Genomic DNA, 16,231 nt, shown 5'->3' on the forward strand with positions numbered 1-16,231 from the left:
AGATCCGGGGCTCCTTGGATCAGCGGGATATATGTCCTGCTGCGTGGGCATTCCTCCCCTCTCTAATCACAATCCGTGTCCTCAGGACACAGATTGTGATGAGAACGTGTGCATTACTTTCCCCTGCAGGTCCCAGCCTCCGGGAGAATAATACTCCTGGAGGCTGAAGGACCTGTGATGATGTCATGATCACATGATTGTCAGGGGAATGTAATGCACAGAGCTGCATCTGTGAGGTGGGGAGAACATGGGGGTAATTGTGGGCACATTAGTTACTGGGGGTTTGTGTGGGGGACATTACTAGGGGTCTGGGTGGGCACATTACTTATTAGGGGGCTGTGTGGGCACATTACTTACTGAGGGGCTGTGTGAGGGACATTACTTTCTTAGGGGCTGTGTAAGGGACATTACTGGGGGGGGGGCATGTTACAAGGGGGGCTCTGTGTGGGACAATACTTACTCAAAAACACAAAAATTAACAAAATATGATATATAGTAATGGTTTACTGCTGTGTGGGCACATTAATTTCTGGGGGGCTGTGTGTGTGGGCACATTAATTTCTGGGGGGCTGTGTGGGCACATTACTTACAGGGGCTGTATGGGGGACATTACAGGGGGGCTGTGTCCCCTGACCTGAAGTGTTTTTTTTTACTATTAATAAAGCCTTGATTGATGAAAATTAAACTGAAGGAAGTTAAGCAGATTTCCCCTGGGTATTTTGCTCCTATATTTGACATGACTCAAATGAAGAACATGAGTAAATGGGGAACATATTAATAAAACTTACCTTTTTTGTTTTCCTGTATTGTAGGCCCCTTTCTGTGTGTCTTATATCAAAGAATTCAGGATTTTGTGTGTTCAAATCAGTTACAATATCAGCCCACCTAACACATAAGAAAACAAAGGAATGCACAGTATTCAGTAAATGCAAACAACTAAGTAGAAAGTAAATATATTGTGTAATTCTGTAGGGATTTTACTGTTCTTCAGCTGCTATTCCTACTGTCTTCCGGTAAATCTTCTTTCCTGTTAGTTAGTTTGGTGGTTTTTTTTTACTGAACTGTGTGGATCTAAAACAATATCCACATCTGGTTGTTCATCTTTGATTGTAATCTTGTTTAGTACATACAACTTTCATAAGTTTGTTTGATGCAATAATAAAAAGGAGAATGGCATGGGTATAAACAATCATCTATCTGGCAAAATTCTTTAACAGTATGTTTGTAACATACTTTTTACAATGAATTGTTGGATGTTTCCTGCTTGGCTCTCCAATTAGTATCCAGTACTCTACTTCATGTTGAAACAGCTGTCCCCTAAAATGGAAAAAACAATATTAAAGTATCTACTGTAAGGGTAGATTCACATGATCAAAAATATGTCTAAATCATGGGTACGTAAGCTTTACAAAATATAATACATTTGAGTGGTACTCCATTATGTACCGTAACTAGTTTTCTGCATGAAAATCTCCATATAATCCTGAACATTTGCACTTAAAGGGGTTTTCCCATGAAAACGAGGGGCTCGATGGGGTCCCATGTATCTCCGTCGGACCCTTCATAGCTCAGTCAGATTAATGGAGCAGACGGCCGCGCTTGACGGCGATGAGGGGTTCGACGGGCCCCTCGTTTTTGTGATTTGTGGGGGTCTCATCACTGAGACCACCATTGGCGGATAGGGTCTAACTTATGTTCATGGGAAAACCACTTTAAAGGTGTTGTACCAAGTTAGCATTCTATCGCCTATGCACAGCTGAACAGGATCATACCTAGCGTTCCAGAGATGTAGTCCCCATATGATGGGTTCTCCATTCTCACTCCATCCATTAGTGAGAATGGGCACCATATCTCTGTAACGCTAGGTGTCCATTCCTGTGATCATGGAGGTCCTAGCAGTTAGATCCCCTATCCACAGCTGAACAGTCGGGATCTAACTGCTAGGACCCCCATGATCACAGGAATGGACACCTAGCGTTCCAGAGATATGGTCCCCATTCTCACTAATGGATGGAGTAGCAGGATGAGCATGTATCGTGTCACTCAATTTAATAGTATGGGAGTATCGGAAATTTTGGGAGCATTTGGCTGTCTCTGGCACTCACTAGACTAGTGAATTGGAATGCCAGAGATCGCAAAGAAAATTTCCAACACTCTCATACTATTGATTGCATATCTGTGTTGTACAGAAGTAACACTAAGGAGATGCTTCACCCTGAGACTCTGTGTCCTGAATGTCTGGGCTGCTAGTGGTAGAGAGGAGAGTTCAGCCTTATGGTAAGTTATGGAAGCTCCTCTGGCCTCAGTGCCCTTAGCTGATGTCACACTCAGGAAGTTCCTGCCCACTTTAGGAGAAGTTGAAGATAATGATTGGATTATCATTGTGGACACCCACCTGTATGCTTTGCCGGGCTTTATTGGAGTAGCTTCAAATCCAATAGGGCAGAAATAATGATTCTGGCAGTGATAAATATAGGCCATTGAATCATCTTTCAAGCCTTGAGTTAACTTTGACAAGGCGCCAACAGCTGAAAGCACAAATTAGAAACCAGGTCATCTCGGAACCTTTATTAAATTAAAGGAATTACGGAAAGCATTATGTTTTGTGCATACACAGAGATTAATATTCTATAGAATTAACTATTCTTTCCCACATTCAGATAAACAAGGGCTATTTCTGGACAAATAAAGCAAATGGAACTCTGCTATCTGATGACTTGGTAAAATCTCTATTTAATTTATGCTTGAGAGAACTGTATTATGACTATTATAACTAATATGAAACCTATTACAGTTTCTACATATGGTTGACACCAGGTTTTAATGATGCCTGAATGGAAGGCATAATATCACGGGAAGAGCAGATGTGTAACTTGAAGCCCCCTAGGTCTGCTGGCTCCATATGTGACCACAGCCTCTGCACCCGCAAGTGTAAAGTATAGTCTGCAATTATTTGGTGCCTCTGTTTCTGTTTAGTGGAGGTAAGACAGTTCTTTTGCTGAGGCCATGACTAAAAGAAATAATTAATCCCAGGTTAACCCCATTTTACTTAGGAGACACCACAGTGTAGACAGTTGGGTTGGCAGCGTTGATAACCGGGAGACTTAAGCCATGTGGGGCAGCACAGTTTGGTTTCTGATTGTTAAATGGCAGAACAATTTTGGAGATCTCTGGTAAACTGGTAAAACAGCTGTTTATTGGCAAGATAATGTGACAATGAATATGTGACCACTTAGCCAAAGACCATTGCAGACAGGCCCTGCTGTAGTAACCACTCAGATACAATGCTTACAGTGTACACTCACCAGATTCTCCTGCAGTCTTATTCTTTCCATGAGGTTTGTAAAGGACATAAGAACACCCCTTCACATGAAAATGATCATTGATTTGCCGAAACCATCTAAAATCAAAGATGATATACAGTCATGGCCATAATTGTAATGATACAAATGTTAATTTTTACAAAGTCTACTGCATCAAGTTTTATAATAGCAATTTGCATATACTCCAGAATGTTATAAAGAGTGATCAGCTTAACAGCAATTAATTTGCCTACAAAATGAACTTTTCCCCCAAAACACATTTCAGTTTCATTGCAGGCCTGCCTTAAAAGGAGCAGCTAACATCGTTTCAGTGATTGATCTCCAGCCCTGTCCTCATAAACACCCACACCTGTGTTACTGGAGCAATCTGTCATGATTAAGTAAGAATCGCACCACTGGACACTTTAAAAGGAGGCTTGTGCTGGGCATCATTGTTTCTCTTCTGTTAACCATGGTTATCTCTAAAGAAACACGTGCAGTCACAACAGGGAAGAGTATCGCAGCTAGAAAGATTGCACCTCAGTCAACAATCTAGCGCATCATCAAGGAATTTAAAGAGAAAGTGAGGCGGAGACTCTTGGAGCAAGGTCTGATGTCAAGGAGGGCAGCAAAGAAGCCACGTCTCTCCAGAAAAAAAACATGGCCTGGAAACTCCCCAGATCTTAATCCCATTGAGAACTTGTGGTCAATCATCAAGATACGGGTGGACAAACAAAAAACCTACTAATTGTGACAAAATGCAAGTATTGATTGTGTAAGAAAGGACTGCTATCAGTCAGGATTTGGTCCAGAAGTTGATTGAGAGCTGCCAGGGAGAATTGCAGAGGTCCTGAAGAAGAAGGGTCAACACTGCAAATACTGACTTGCTGCATTAACTCATTCTAACTGTCAATAAAAGCTTTTGTTACTCATATTATGATAGCACTTGTATTTCTGTATGTGATAAAAACATCTGACAAACACACATAAAAACCAGAGGGCGACAGATCATGTGGAAATATAATAGTTGTGTCATTCTCAAAACTTATGGGCATGACTATGTTATTAAGGTTAAAATAAAAAGCCAACAAAGGACAAAGAAGAATATGTATGGGGATGATGACTTACTGAATGACTGAACTAATGTAATTTACAATGTATTTGTCATGTGACAAAAAGAATAAGTAATAAAAGTCATAGACATATACAGGTATATGTGCAAAATTAAATGTCCATATTACATGGACTGACCTGGCAGGTAATAATCTGGAACATGTGTACCTAACAGTTCTTACAATAGCTCACTCCTTTGGCAAACCTTTACGCCAGCCTGCTCAGAAGTGGTCATGGGCTCCACCACTAAGACGCTGGAACCTGCAGCTTCATGCAGGTGCTATTATGCCTGTAGCCAGCCCCTACCTGGTTGTATCATTTTTTGAGCCTGGGGATACTACGCCCTTTTGATGCCATCAGCCGTAACACACCAGTCCCTCGGACAGTGAATAAACGCATCAAGGAAGTTTGTTTGGATGGTGGGCTTGTTTTTTCTAATAGGGACAGTCATGGGAATGCACTTGTCAGGGCGGAAGCTATTGGTGACCATCTAGGGTCACTTTCACCACCCTTGTATCCTCTACTACTTTGAAAATTAACCACAACACTCCTGAACCACATAAAGAGATATCAGTTCATGTACTCTTTGGTATAAAGCAAGTGGTATTTGTATGATTTGTATACTTCTGCTGGGCATGGCCATTCGTACAAGTAGTTGGATGGTGACTCATGGTTATTTTTATACATTTGTCTCTTGTACAATTTTAATTTGTTCTGAATAAATGTTACGTTTTAGGCAAGACTACCACTCTTAGAGTTTATACTCTGCTTGTTTATATGTATCTATTATTCTGCATTTTGTACATTTTAATGTTGCAATCAAAACTACTATTGTTTTTTTTCTATTTGTTTTTTAACCATACAATTCACATTTGTCTGCTTCACCCTGTTTGCAGGGGGCAATGGGATGATGACAAGCTATATATGTCTGGTGATCTTTTGCATAGTTAAATAAGTCTGTGATCAGGAACCAATAATAGAGCAATGCAGTTGGACCATAAGGCCTAAGGCACAGTTCACAACAGCTTCTGGGTCTTCAATTTCATTATCCTTTTTCGGGAGGGCATAACATCAACTAAAAACGGAAGATGAAAGACAGGCCATCTGTTCACCTTCTATTACCCATAGATCTTCTGATATGCATCCGTTATTAAAGGGAACCTGTCACCGCTGGTTTCAAAAATTTCGGTAAGTCCTGGGCAGGTTCCCATATAGCCCTTATAGCATAAGGGCACCCTTTTTTTACCTAAAAAAAAATCTCTGCTCAGAAAAGGAAAAAATTAACATTGATTCTCTGCCTAGTATCCAGGCAGAGAATCTAGAGAGTTGAAGTGTGCGTATACATATGCGTGAGTCTGGCGGCTTGCTCTCACCTCAGTAGAAAATCCACGCCTCCTTACCCTAGGTCATCCAGCTGTCTGGTCTGAATTATCACACATATGCCTCAAGCTGCCACTGCGCATGCACGGCTTCCTACTTAGCAACACTAAGCAGTAAGCAAAGCTAAGCAGTAAAGCCGTGCATGGGTGAGGTGAGAGCAAGGCTCGCGCATATGTATACGCTCACTCCGACTCACCAGATTCTCTGCCTGGATACCAGGCAGAGAATCAATGTTCATTTTTTTTTAGATGAAAAAAAGGGGGTCCTTATGCTATAGCGGCTCTATGGGAACCTGCCCATGACTTAATTTTTGCAAACAGCGGTGATAGGTTCCTTTTAATTGTAGGAAAAAAGTTGCTGCACTAAGTTTCCACTATTAGTAATGGAACACCTACAGAACCCTGCTGTGCTGAACTAGCTTACCCTAATGGTCCTCCTGGTAATAGTTAATAATATAATAATACCGTAATAATCTTTATTTATATTGGGCCATCAAATTCCGTCGCGCTTTACAAATCATAGGGGGCATATACAAATATAATATTACATTACAGAGGACAAACAGTCATATGGAAAAGTAGGAGTGAAGGCCCTGCTCACAGCTATATCTTTATCGACTCAGAAGAGTATGGTCCTCAAGCTATAGCATGGCACATACATTTCTAGTACAAGTCATTTTCAAAGTGGTGTCATCTATTTAAAAATACCTCTGAATATGAGCTGGAAGAACATACCTCATCAAGGTTGTATTTCCAGTAAATGGACCAAATCGAATTTCTTCAAAAGGTGGCTGGAAACCCAAAATATTCAAGGCTTCCTCTTGAGTTAATGGTGGAAGACTTGATAAAATAAAACAATGCAATCTTATCAGATAACATGTATACATATACAGCAGTTTATCAAAATGACAAAAAGTACATCCAGTACCTCCCTGATCCAAGAGTGCTATACAGAAAGTTCCAGCAGGATACTAAAGAGGAAATACCACAGGATGTCTTATACTGGGGTCGACTGATACAGTACCTGTAGATAACAAGAATGATTGTTTCAAAATATGTATGGACATAAAGAAGCACATAAAGATATAGTGTAATTATACGGTATATACCTGATTCCTAGTACACAGATTCACTTTATTATAGGCCTGTGCTCTCCTGGTTGAGCACACGGTGAGGTGAAGGAAGGGTGAGCAATACTAACCCCTCCTCTCTCCATAGAAAGCCGAGCTTGGTTGTGGTCTGGTAAGACTCTGTGATCACCGCACCGTAATCGGGCACCATAGACCTCTATGGGGCTGTGATCTGGACACAAATTATAGGGCCAAATCACGTTCCCCATTACGGTGTGTGCATGACACATTAGTCCGACAAACCCAAGTAGCAGTTACAAAATTCATATGGTCATGTTTTCAACTTTACTACAAATTAAAACACTAACGGAAGTCAACAGCCAATGCAGATACTCATGTCCCAATACAAAATCATAAATTATACAATATAATATTTATGGTGCAATTACGGAGTGTCGTATATCTGACTTCCTACAAAAGTTACTAGGGACCGTAATAGCAATCACCTATTGTGCAACATTTTTAGTCCAAATTCTATATAGTAAATGGTGATTCACGGCTGAATACAGGTAAAACAGCAATGCATCTAGAACCTTATAGATTTATACTCCGGTATTCCTATGGCACTGTGTTCTGGTGTAATAAGACTTTATAACTCTATAAGACCTTACAGTTTATATAAGAAATAGGGTTTCCAGGCTAATGATTTTGATAACCTATACATATATATATATCTGACACTCACTTTTGATTCTGGTAGTTTTCAAGAACAGAATTACTATAGAAAATGAAAATGTTGCTACACTGTGAAGTGCAGCTGCGCTCCTATTTAGTGGCATAGTAGCTTAGTTGCAGTCTTCCATTTCCATATTCTGTGGTTATTACGGCACTAGAGGCTAGCAAAAGCAATTGAACAGCGAGAGCCCCAAGTGTTGGATCTGATATGATGGCCTACATTAGCAGTTCCCCAGCTGTCCTGGAGAATTGGAAATTCGTGTGTAAGTGAGTGACTGCCGGAGAAGCCCTATGCCCTGTCTAATGTAGGACAAAAAGAATGTTAAGCCCGATGCCTCTTCAACAGTTGACCAGCTGAAAGTGAAACTTATCAGTAGAAGAATTAAAGGGTTCTCCAGAAAAAATTATTTGGATCTGCTGTAACTTGTGCCGAAAACTAAAATGTGTCATACAAATTATATGACAATAGCAGTGTGTATTAGTAGAAGAGTCCTGTCCAAATAATTCAGATGTGTATACTAGGTCAACAAATATGTGGTGCAAAATTGGAATAGGAAGTCTTACATTTAGGCCTCATGCACAGGACCTTGCCAGTTCACGGCCTCTGCACAACACAAACTGCAGCCAGCTCATGACTCAGGTCTATGGTGCATGGTCATGGTGCGGTAAGCACACTGTATCTAACCAAGCCGCTTGGTCAAGCTGCAAAAAGATGCAGCAAGTCCATTTCCTGCCTGCAGCTGCACAACTTCCTGTGGAGTGGGTTGGGGGGAACAGTGCTACCCACCGCTTCTCCATCTGGCCGAAAATCTGGTTTGCAGCCTGTTTCTGCACAGGTTCGTGTGCATGAGGCTTTAGATTTACCAATTAGCATTAGACTTTTTTTTATAAATCTTGTTAAGGTTTGTATTTTTGATAAATTTTCCCAATAATCTTTTATTTTTATCAGTTATTTTTAACCTTTTAAGCACCCAGCACAAGAAATATACATATTATTATTACCTATGGTCAGGATGTGGAAATACAATGAAACTTGTTGTAATAATGCATACCATCTCCGAAGATCAAGAACTTTCCGTTGCTTGATGTCATCCACAATAAGGTGTTGGCTACAATCTCTTAATGGCTTCACTTTTCGATCTGGTTTCTTCTTTGAGACTTGTTTATTAACCACTCCTGCATCAAACATAAAATGTATGTACAAGATACATCAAAACAAATTAGTATGTCTGTAAATCTTTTTGCAAATTTTCACAGGTTTAAAAAACTTCAAAGGTTTAAATATGCTTTAAAAATTTTGTAAGCGTAACTTTATATATTGGTAACCTTACTATTGTTAGTCAGGACATTTTACACTTTTATAGTTGGTTATGTCTTTCTATTAAAAATGTTTTCATCCAGCGGTGGTTGTATCAAAATAAGTGATTGGTTGTAAGTATCAGATCACTGTGAATTTCTTCCTCCTGATTTTCATCTGCTGTTCTGACTTGCTAAATAATGTTCTTTCATATTGTAGCATGTTGTATGCTAGGTGTAATATATATTAAATACCCGGACCTTTTAGTTTTTTAACAAATTAATCATTCTCTGCCTGGATGTGGCAGCTTGCTGTTGTCTCACTAAGACCTTTTGCACCTTAAAGGAAACCTACCACTTCAGACCTACCTATTAAGGTAGATGCGGTGGTAGGTGCATCTATTATATGTAAGGATAGCCCTTTTTAGGGCTCATTCTTTACACCCCTCTATCTTTTTTAATCTTTAATCAGAGTAATATGCACATTTTCTAAAGAGGGGCTACTGGGGCGTGGAGTAGCGCAGCTGAGGCTACGCTGCGCGGCTACTCCACGCTTCAGTAGCCTCTTTGACCCTCCTACCCAGCTACAAGGAGCTGCGCACACTCATCCGTGAAGCCGGAGTTCTGTGCATGCGCAGTAGCTCCAGCTTTGGAGCAGAGATCGCACAGCCGTTGGCCTGTGTTCTGCGCATGCGCAGAATTCCAGCTTCATGGACGAGTGTACACATATCCTTGTAGCTGTGCGCTGAAGATGTCTGGGTAGCAGGATCAAAGAGGCTACTGGGGCGTGGAGTAGCATGCTCCCCAGTAGCATGCTTAGAAAATTTGCATATTACCCTGATTAAAGATTAGAAAAGATAAGAGGGAAGTAAAGGATTAGCCCTAAAAAGGGCTATCCTTACATTCGTTGGATGCACTTACCACCGGATCTAACGTAATAGGTGGAGGAACATGTAATCATGAATTGGCCTAATAAACTACTACCAGTATGTTGTTAAGCAGTTGAAAAGATTCTAGATCATGTTTCTTTCATGCCCCAGCTTGGTGGCATCATCCAAAAAATCTACTTTGAAGTTAGATATATAAACACAGGGAGGCAGAGAGTTTAACATTGAAGTCAAGCTCACCCTGCCTCTGAACACCCCCTCCCATGTGATTTACATCATGCTCCGGACTTCAGGAGATCTGATCAATGATGTCCATGGAGGCAGCACCAAAAATTACAGTGAAGCCGGCATTTAAAGGCAGGGAAAGCTTGACTTCAGTGTTAAACTCTCCACTTCCTTGACTTAATAAAACCAATTTACATGTCACTTCAAAGTTGATTTTCTAGATGATGACACCACACCAGGCCATGAAAGAAACATCATCTAAAAGCTGCTCAGCTGCTTGACAACATACTGCTAATGGTTTTTTAAGCCAATTTCCGATGACAGGTTCCCTTTAAAGTTTGTGAATTCCACCAATGACAGTAGACAAAGACCTACTAGAATAGCACCTGCTTGATAATATGCTTCTTGGGTAATTGGCTCCTACATGTGGCTGAGTAAATGGACATGTGAATTAGCCTATAGAAATAACTGGAGATGTCTGATAGCTGTTGAAACAATGACTAGCATACATCCAAAAACAACATATGGGATTGGGACTGGGGGACCTCTGTCTACGCTATATAAATAAAGGAATTATTATTATTACTATCAACACCTTTTAAAAGCCACACTAAATGAAGCCCCCCCCCCCCAAAAAAAAACAAAAAAAAACAACAACTTGTGCATCGAATTTCTGGCAAAATAGTCATATATTTTCAAAAGGTATTCTGATTCAAGACATGAATTGTCCATAATATTTATCATTGTGCACTTGTACCTGGTTTGGTCTTTATCTTTGTAGTCATTGTGTTAAAGTCAGATGTGTCAATTTCCCAGGCAAGAGGAAAAGTCCCAAGATCGCTGGACAATGAATCCAAATTTGTCTTATCATTATAGATACTTTCAGAGCCACCAGCCTGAAGATCAATGTAATTCAAAGTATTGTTTAGAGTAGGTTTATCTTGAGAACTTGAGCTACTCACTGAGCTTGAAGGTTTGAAAAGAGAAGTAGCTTGGTTCAAGAACGCATAGTCTGAACAGACAGTGTAGAACTTTTCCCTTGTGTGAGTCACTGGACATCCCCAAGGATAATTACGTTCTCCACCAGATCCTTGGTTTGTGGAATCACTCACATTGAAAGGCTTTACATTTTCTTGTAAATTATCTCCTGGAGACTTTCCTTTGGATTTCTGCTCATTGCTGGAGGTACCATTAGCTTCTCTGTCTGCCTCTACGTTAGGCATTGAATGAAGAGGCAAGATGTGGTTCGCAAAGGTTTGAAGTCAATAGATTTCAGTGGCTATCTGTTCATATGATACGCTTCATACTGAATAGAATGCCTGCAAAATATAACATTGTATTATATAATATTGTATTATATTATATAATTGTATTATATTATATAATAATAATCCATAAGACTTGCAAGAATAAATGTATAGCAAATATATTTTGGATTATGCCTTAAATAAAGAAAACTTTCTAACATAAATAGCAAATAATAATAGTTTTATTGGATTGACCCAAACCATTGGTCTAACTTAATCTATTTGAAAATGCATAAAACAGATGCTAGCTTAACCAAGTTAAAAGTTTATGTGTAAGAGGGAGATGAAAGGAATAAGCTGTTGGTCAGGAGCTTTTGAAGTTTAAGGTTCTACATATAAGGTCCTTTAAAAACAGCTATAGGAACACTAACTAATTTTCTTACCACAGGCTCAGGTATCTATTCTTATTAAATGCTTTGTCTATTTAATGTATTTGTCTACAGGAAAAGTACACTGGTTGTTTTTTGGCACATCTGGAGGTCATAAAAGTAAGTACTGTATGATAATGTCCGTGCATGACAAGGCATGCTTGTGTGTTATATGGGACAGGTCTTCATGCTAGAATTGTTCTAATACACATTAGGCTACATTCACATTTGAATCTTTTGGAGACTTTAACCGTGTAGGCCAGGAAAGCTCTCGAAGTACACGATAAATGCGTCCACAGATTTATACTGGCTAATCGAGGTCTGCTCAGTATGTGTCCCATCCAGCGGGAAACACGGGGTGAAAAAAAAAAGCAGCCTTCAAATGTTCATCCTACTGGGCAGCACATTATATGCTTAGTGGAAACCTTTAAAGGAGGGATGCAACGGTCTGGCACCTATACCTGGCCTTTTTGAGCATACACTATGGGCGTTTCCCAAATATTGTAGCTGTCCATATCAGAACAGTTATGTCGATCAAGAGACACCAGTAACATCATCAGCAGTAGGTCGCTGCCAATGTACACTCCTTGTCCCACTTTCGGAGGGAGCTAAACCAGAGAACTAATTCCATTTTATGAGCATACATGTTATAGCGCTCCATTGTAAGAGTAAGTCGGAAATCCTCCTGATGTATCCTTATGATGGAGGTAATAAACGCAATGTTGATCTAGCTTTATAATCAATTCCTACTAAGGGAAATACAACCAGGTTGTCTGTGTAATTTATTCTGGCTTGTATTTGATTTGCCATTTCTAGTATAGGATATTTAAAGGGAATTTTGAAAAACGGATTTTGGAGCAATTTTTAGGGCACATTGTAGAACTGATTTATGAAGGTTTTAAGTCCCCATTCATCAGATTTTCTGCTAGGAAACTACTTTTAACCTGACGAAAATGGGTCATATCATGTGGCATTGGGGGGGGGGATACTTTATAGAGGCTCATGTCTTTTATCTGTGATCTTGCACAACCATTGCTTTCCAGAATGAAAGTGTTTGAAACGATCATACATGTTGCATGGAGGAACTCCACATATAGTATACCATAGCCTATCCTGCTGTCTCAGGGTAGTTGATAGTAACCATACACACAGGGGCGTAACTAGGAGAGGCCCCACTACCCCCTTCAAAAAATATAAATGTTACACTTATATATACATACACACATTTATATACCTATATAAAAATATATATATATATTATATAGAATATATAGAACATATACACATCACATAAACAAACATATAGTGCCATATACAGATGTACAGCATATATACAAACACATATAGTATACACCATATACACAGATCACAGATACACACATATGTACAGCATATATACATTACATATATGTTATATACATATTATGTTGTACAATGTGCAGTATAATATGTATATAATGGTGAGCATCCTCCATTCTTTCGTGCCCCTGCAGACGGCTGATACCACGGTAGTTACACCCCTGCATACACACTTTGTTGGGACCATGGCCTAAGGCTGACCAAAGTCTATTTTCCCACAGTGCCAAGCTTGATGCTAAGCTTGGTGTGTATCCCTATTCATGTATGATCAATGACTGCTCATGATTTCCTGATCTTGTAGTCAGTGTAGCCAAACAATGGGTCTTTTTCTTTTCTTTTGTCATATGCCTTCCTCCTTTGACTGTATGAGGAGCTTGGGAGGTCTCTCCTCATGATGGAGGCCACTGTTTTCAGGGTGTTGGGATTATAGGGCCCAATATATTGGAGCTGTGGGAGAGGAATGGGTGAGGAGCTGTGTTACTCAGCTTTGGTGATTGTAACAAGTTTGCTTCCGCATTGCACATCTCCATTGCACTTCTGACATGAAAACGGTGAATAATCATCAATGTAGAATCATGAATTAAGGCTCCATCCCCTGGTATAACTTAATTCGTAATCACTTTAATACATTGGTTGAAGTGGTTTTAGTCTCTCAATATTATAGTAGGTCACATTGAGTGTCCTGAAATGATCTGATTTCCAGGACATCAACTTATTTTGCATGCGTGTTATTTCATCCAAAAATGCACATACTGCAGAACACACAAGAACTCAAGCTTACAGAGAATTGTTAAACTGCTGACCTTTTGCTGTTCCAAATCTCACATTATAATATTTTCTAAAGGATACAATGCAATGTTTTGATAAAAATAATTTTTTCCAATAATAAAACCGGTTAGTAAAATTAAATGGAAAAAACATGAGAATTTCTGATGGTAACAAAGAATATAGGCAGTTATTGAATGTTCACATGTAGCTTCAATCTTACGAAGTATTCAACCTTAGAAGTATTAGCTAATGAACACCCCATCGTATGTCATAAAATATATATACGGTAAATAATATTATTATTGCAGTTTTTCACTTACTCACCAGTTCTGCTTGTTTCTTTGTTGTAACACTTTATTATTAGGGAAGCAGTAAGTGGGCACAATACGAGAGGGTACAGAAATGGGGGGCATTATATGTGGAGGGAAGTGGGGATAAATAAAAGGGATTAATATAAATGGGGACCAAAAGAAATAGGGGCATTGTGAGGGAAAAACTGAGAAGGCTGCATTATGAGTAGTTGGCGGCTACAAAGAAGGGTGCATCAGTGAGGGCTAAAAATAAGAGGGAATATATATAAGGGTGCACAGGGAGAGCGGTATTATATGTTGGTGGGACACATTAGAGAATATTATATATGGTTATACAGTTTGGCAGGATGTACACAGGACAGGAGGTACTATACAGTGGCGGCCCCTGGAAGGAAGGGGACATTATACTATGGGGGGTACTAAGAGAAGCATTATACAGAGTGTGATTGGAATTATGTGTGGGCATACTGAGGGGGATGGAGTAAGGGGCCAAGTGCATAGCTTAGAGCACATACATTTTTCACTGGGGGATATACCTATACATAAAATGTAACGCATTATGGATTGACTTTTGGATTTGGCTTTCTAGTACTGAAGCAAATAATGGGCTAATACTGATCATGTGGAAGCAGTCTAAGGATGTATGTAGTTGTACACAGGAAATCACATGGCTTCTTGAAACTGAAGTCTTTTCGCTCTACAATGTGATTTAGCTTCACTATTTAAATACATCTATGGTAGACACGGTGCTACTGCAACATGAAAATACAACCCAAGAAAGGCTAGCAGCACCTGAATTGACCTTACTTTGATACAAGACCCTGAATGTTAAATAAATGATATTGGTAATCAATAGCAACTGAGCGACAGATATGGAGCTAAAATCTCAGATTTTACAGAAACGTTTTCTTCAATGTTTAATGTCATTGCTCTAGCTTCATGTGTGTTTAATACAAAAATTTATTTCATCTTTAGATGTCAATGCATAAATAACAAAAAAACATATATAATAACAAAACAAATGAATAATGAAAGAATAAGCGGAACATGGATAAAGGACCTGGCCTGCGTCAGCAGCACCAGGACAACCTAACCACAACAAAGCCTCAGCAGATGGCTGATACAAGCACCATTGTGTGTAGAAGGGGATCATGCAGCAGCACCGCAGCCTAGTGACATGTCCACTTCAAGCATATTATCTGACTGACTGTAATGCTACGCACTTAACCCTTTCCTGCTGGGATATACATTCATTCTAGCTTCATAATGCATCTTACCTCCCCCTATGGATCCAGCTGTGGCAGGTGCACAGTTGAGCTCAATAGAAACCCTGACTGATGTTAGATGGGATTGTAGAACAAGCCAAGCCAGCATCCTCTGTCCTATTCCTGCACTCCCCACCCCAACAGCAATAACATAACCCTGGGCTATTCAACAGAAAATCATCGCCACCTACTGTAGGGAAGACCTCATGATTTAACTCTTTCAGGACTGCATTGACACACATTATAATTAGATCAGATTAGCTAATGACTGTACTTATCTCGGTCATCACCATCTAATTTCGGTTTCAGCTTGTTCCAGGCTAATCTACAATTACTAATGAAATTCTGCTTCATCAATTATAATTCAGTTTGCTATGAACAACGATGCCCAAAATCTGATCTCATTCATAGGTCACTCTCATAGGGGACCTATTTACCCAGCAGCTTTTGTGAGAAATGAAGTCTTAAAAGACACTGAAAGATGAGATAAAATTCATCAAGGCGTCACGCTGATCAGATTTTAGATATATACATTAACATAGTTATTTAACGAAAATGACCTGCATCACTCCTGAGAAAAACATGAAAGGACAGTTCTATATTTACTTCAAGGGACTATGCACAAAGCCAAAATGTGGAATCATGATGGTATTCTCACATAACAGAATAGCTTGGAAAAATCGAAATGGGAGCAAATCATGTATGCTCAGTACTTTTTTTTAGGAGCGTTCTACCCTACCTTTCCATGATTTCAACACTGGATCATTGCATATAGGACTATTCATTGCAGTGGAATCTCATTGGATCTCCACCGCAGATACTACCTTATGCGGACACAAGTAGAAT

The 16,231-nt window shown here is 39.6% G+C and overlaps 1 protein-coding gene across 1 annotated transcript in view; it reads right to left on the reverse strand.

Annotated features, from left to right (window-relative positions):
- The window catches only part of BIVM (basic, immunoglobulin-like variable motif containing), a 26,279-nt gene extending 10,723 nt beyond the window's left edge, over window positions 1–15,556 (reverse strand). Inside the window, exons 1-9 of the mRNA XM_072135523.1 lie at window positions 15,398–15,556; window positions 10,765–11,326; window positions 8,652–8,775; window positions 6,723–6,818; window positions 6,530–6,634; window positions 3,306–3,400; window positions 2,396–2,528; window positions 1,234–1,317; window positions 789–885 (exon numbers count right to left, since the gene is read on the reverse strand). Coding sequence (XP_071991624.1) covers window positions 789–885; window positions 1,234–1,317; window positions 2,396–2,528; window positions 3,306–3,400; window positions 6,530–6,634; window positions 6,723–6,818; window positions 8,652–8,775; window positions 10,765–11,230 — 1,200 coding nt within the window. The 5' untranslated portion in view covers window positions 11,231–11,326; window positions 15,398–15,556. The remainder of the gene's footprint in view (window positions 1–788; window positions 886–1,233; window positions 1,318–2,395; window positions 2,529–3,305; window positions 3,401–6,529; window positions 6,635–6,722; window positions 6,819–8,651; window positions 8,776–10,764; window positions 11,327–15,397) is intronic.
- Window positions 15,557–16,231: the final 675 nt, after the last annotated feature.

The sequence above is a fragment of the Engystomops pustulosus genome, chromosome 2, assembly GCF_040894005.1.
Source record: "Engystomops pustulosus chromosome 2, aEngPut4.maternal, whole genome shotgun sequence".
Lineage (NCBI taxonomy): Eukaryota > Metazoa > Chordata > Amphibia > Anura > Leptodactylidae > Engystomops > Engystomops pustulosus.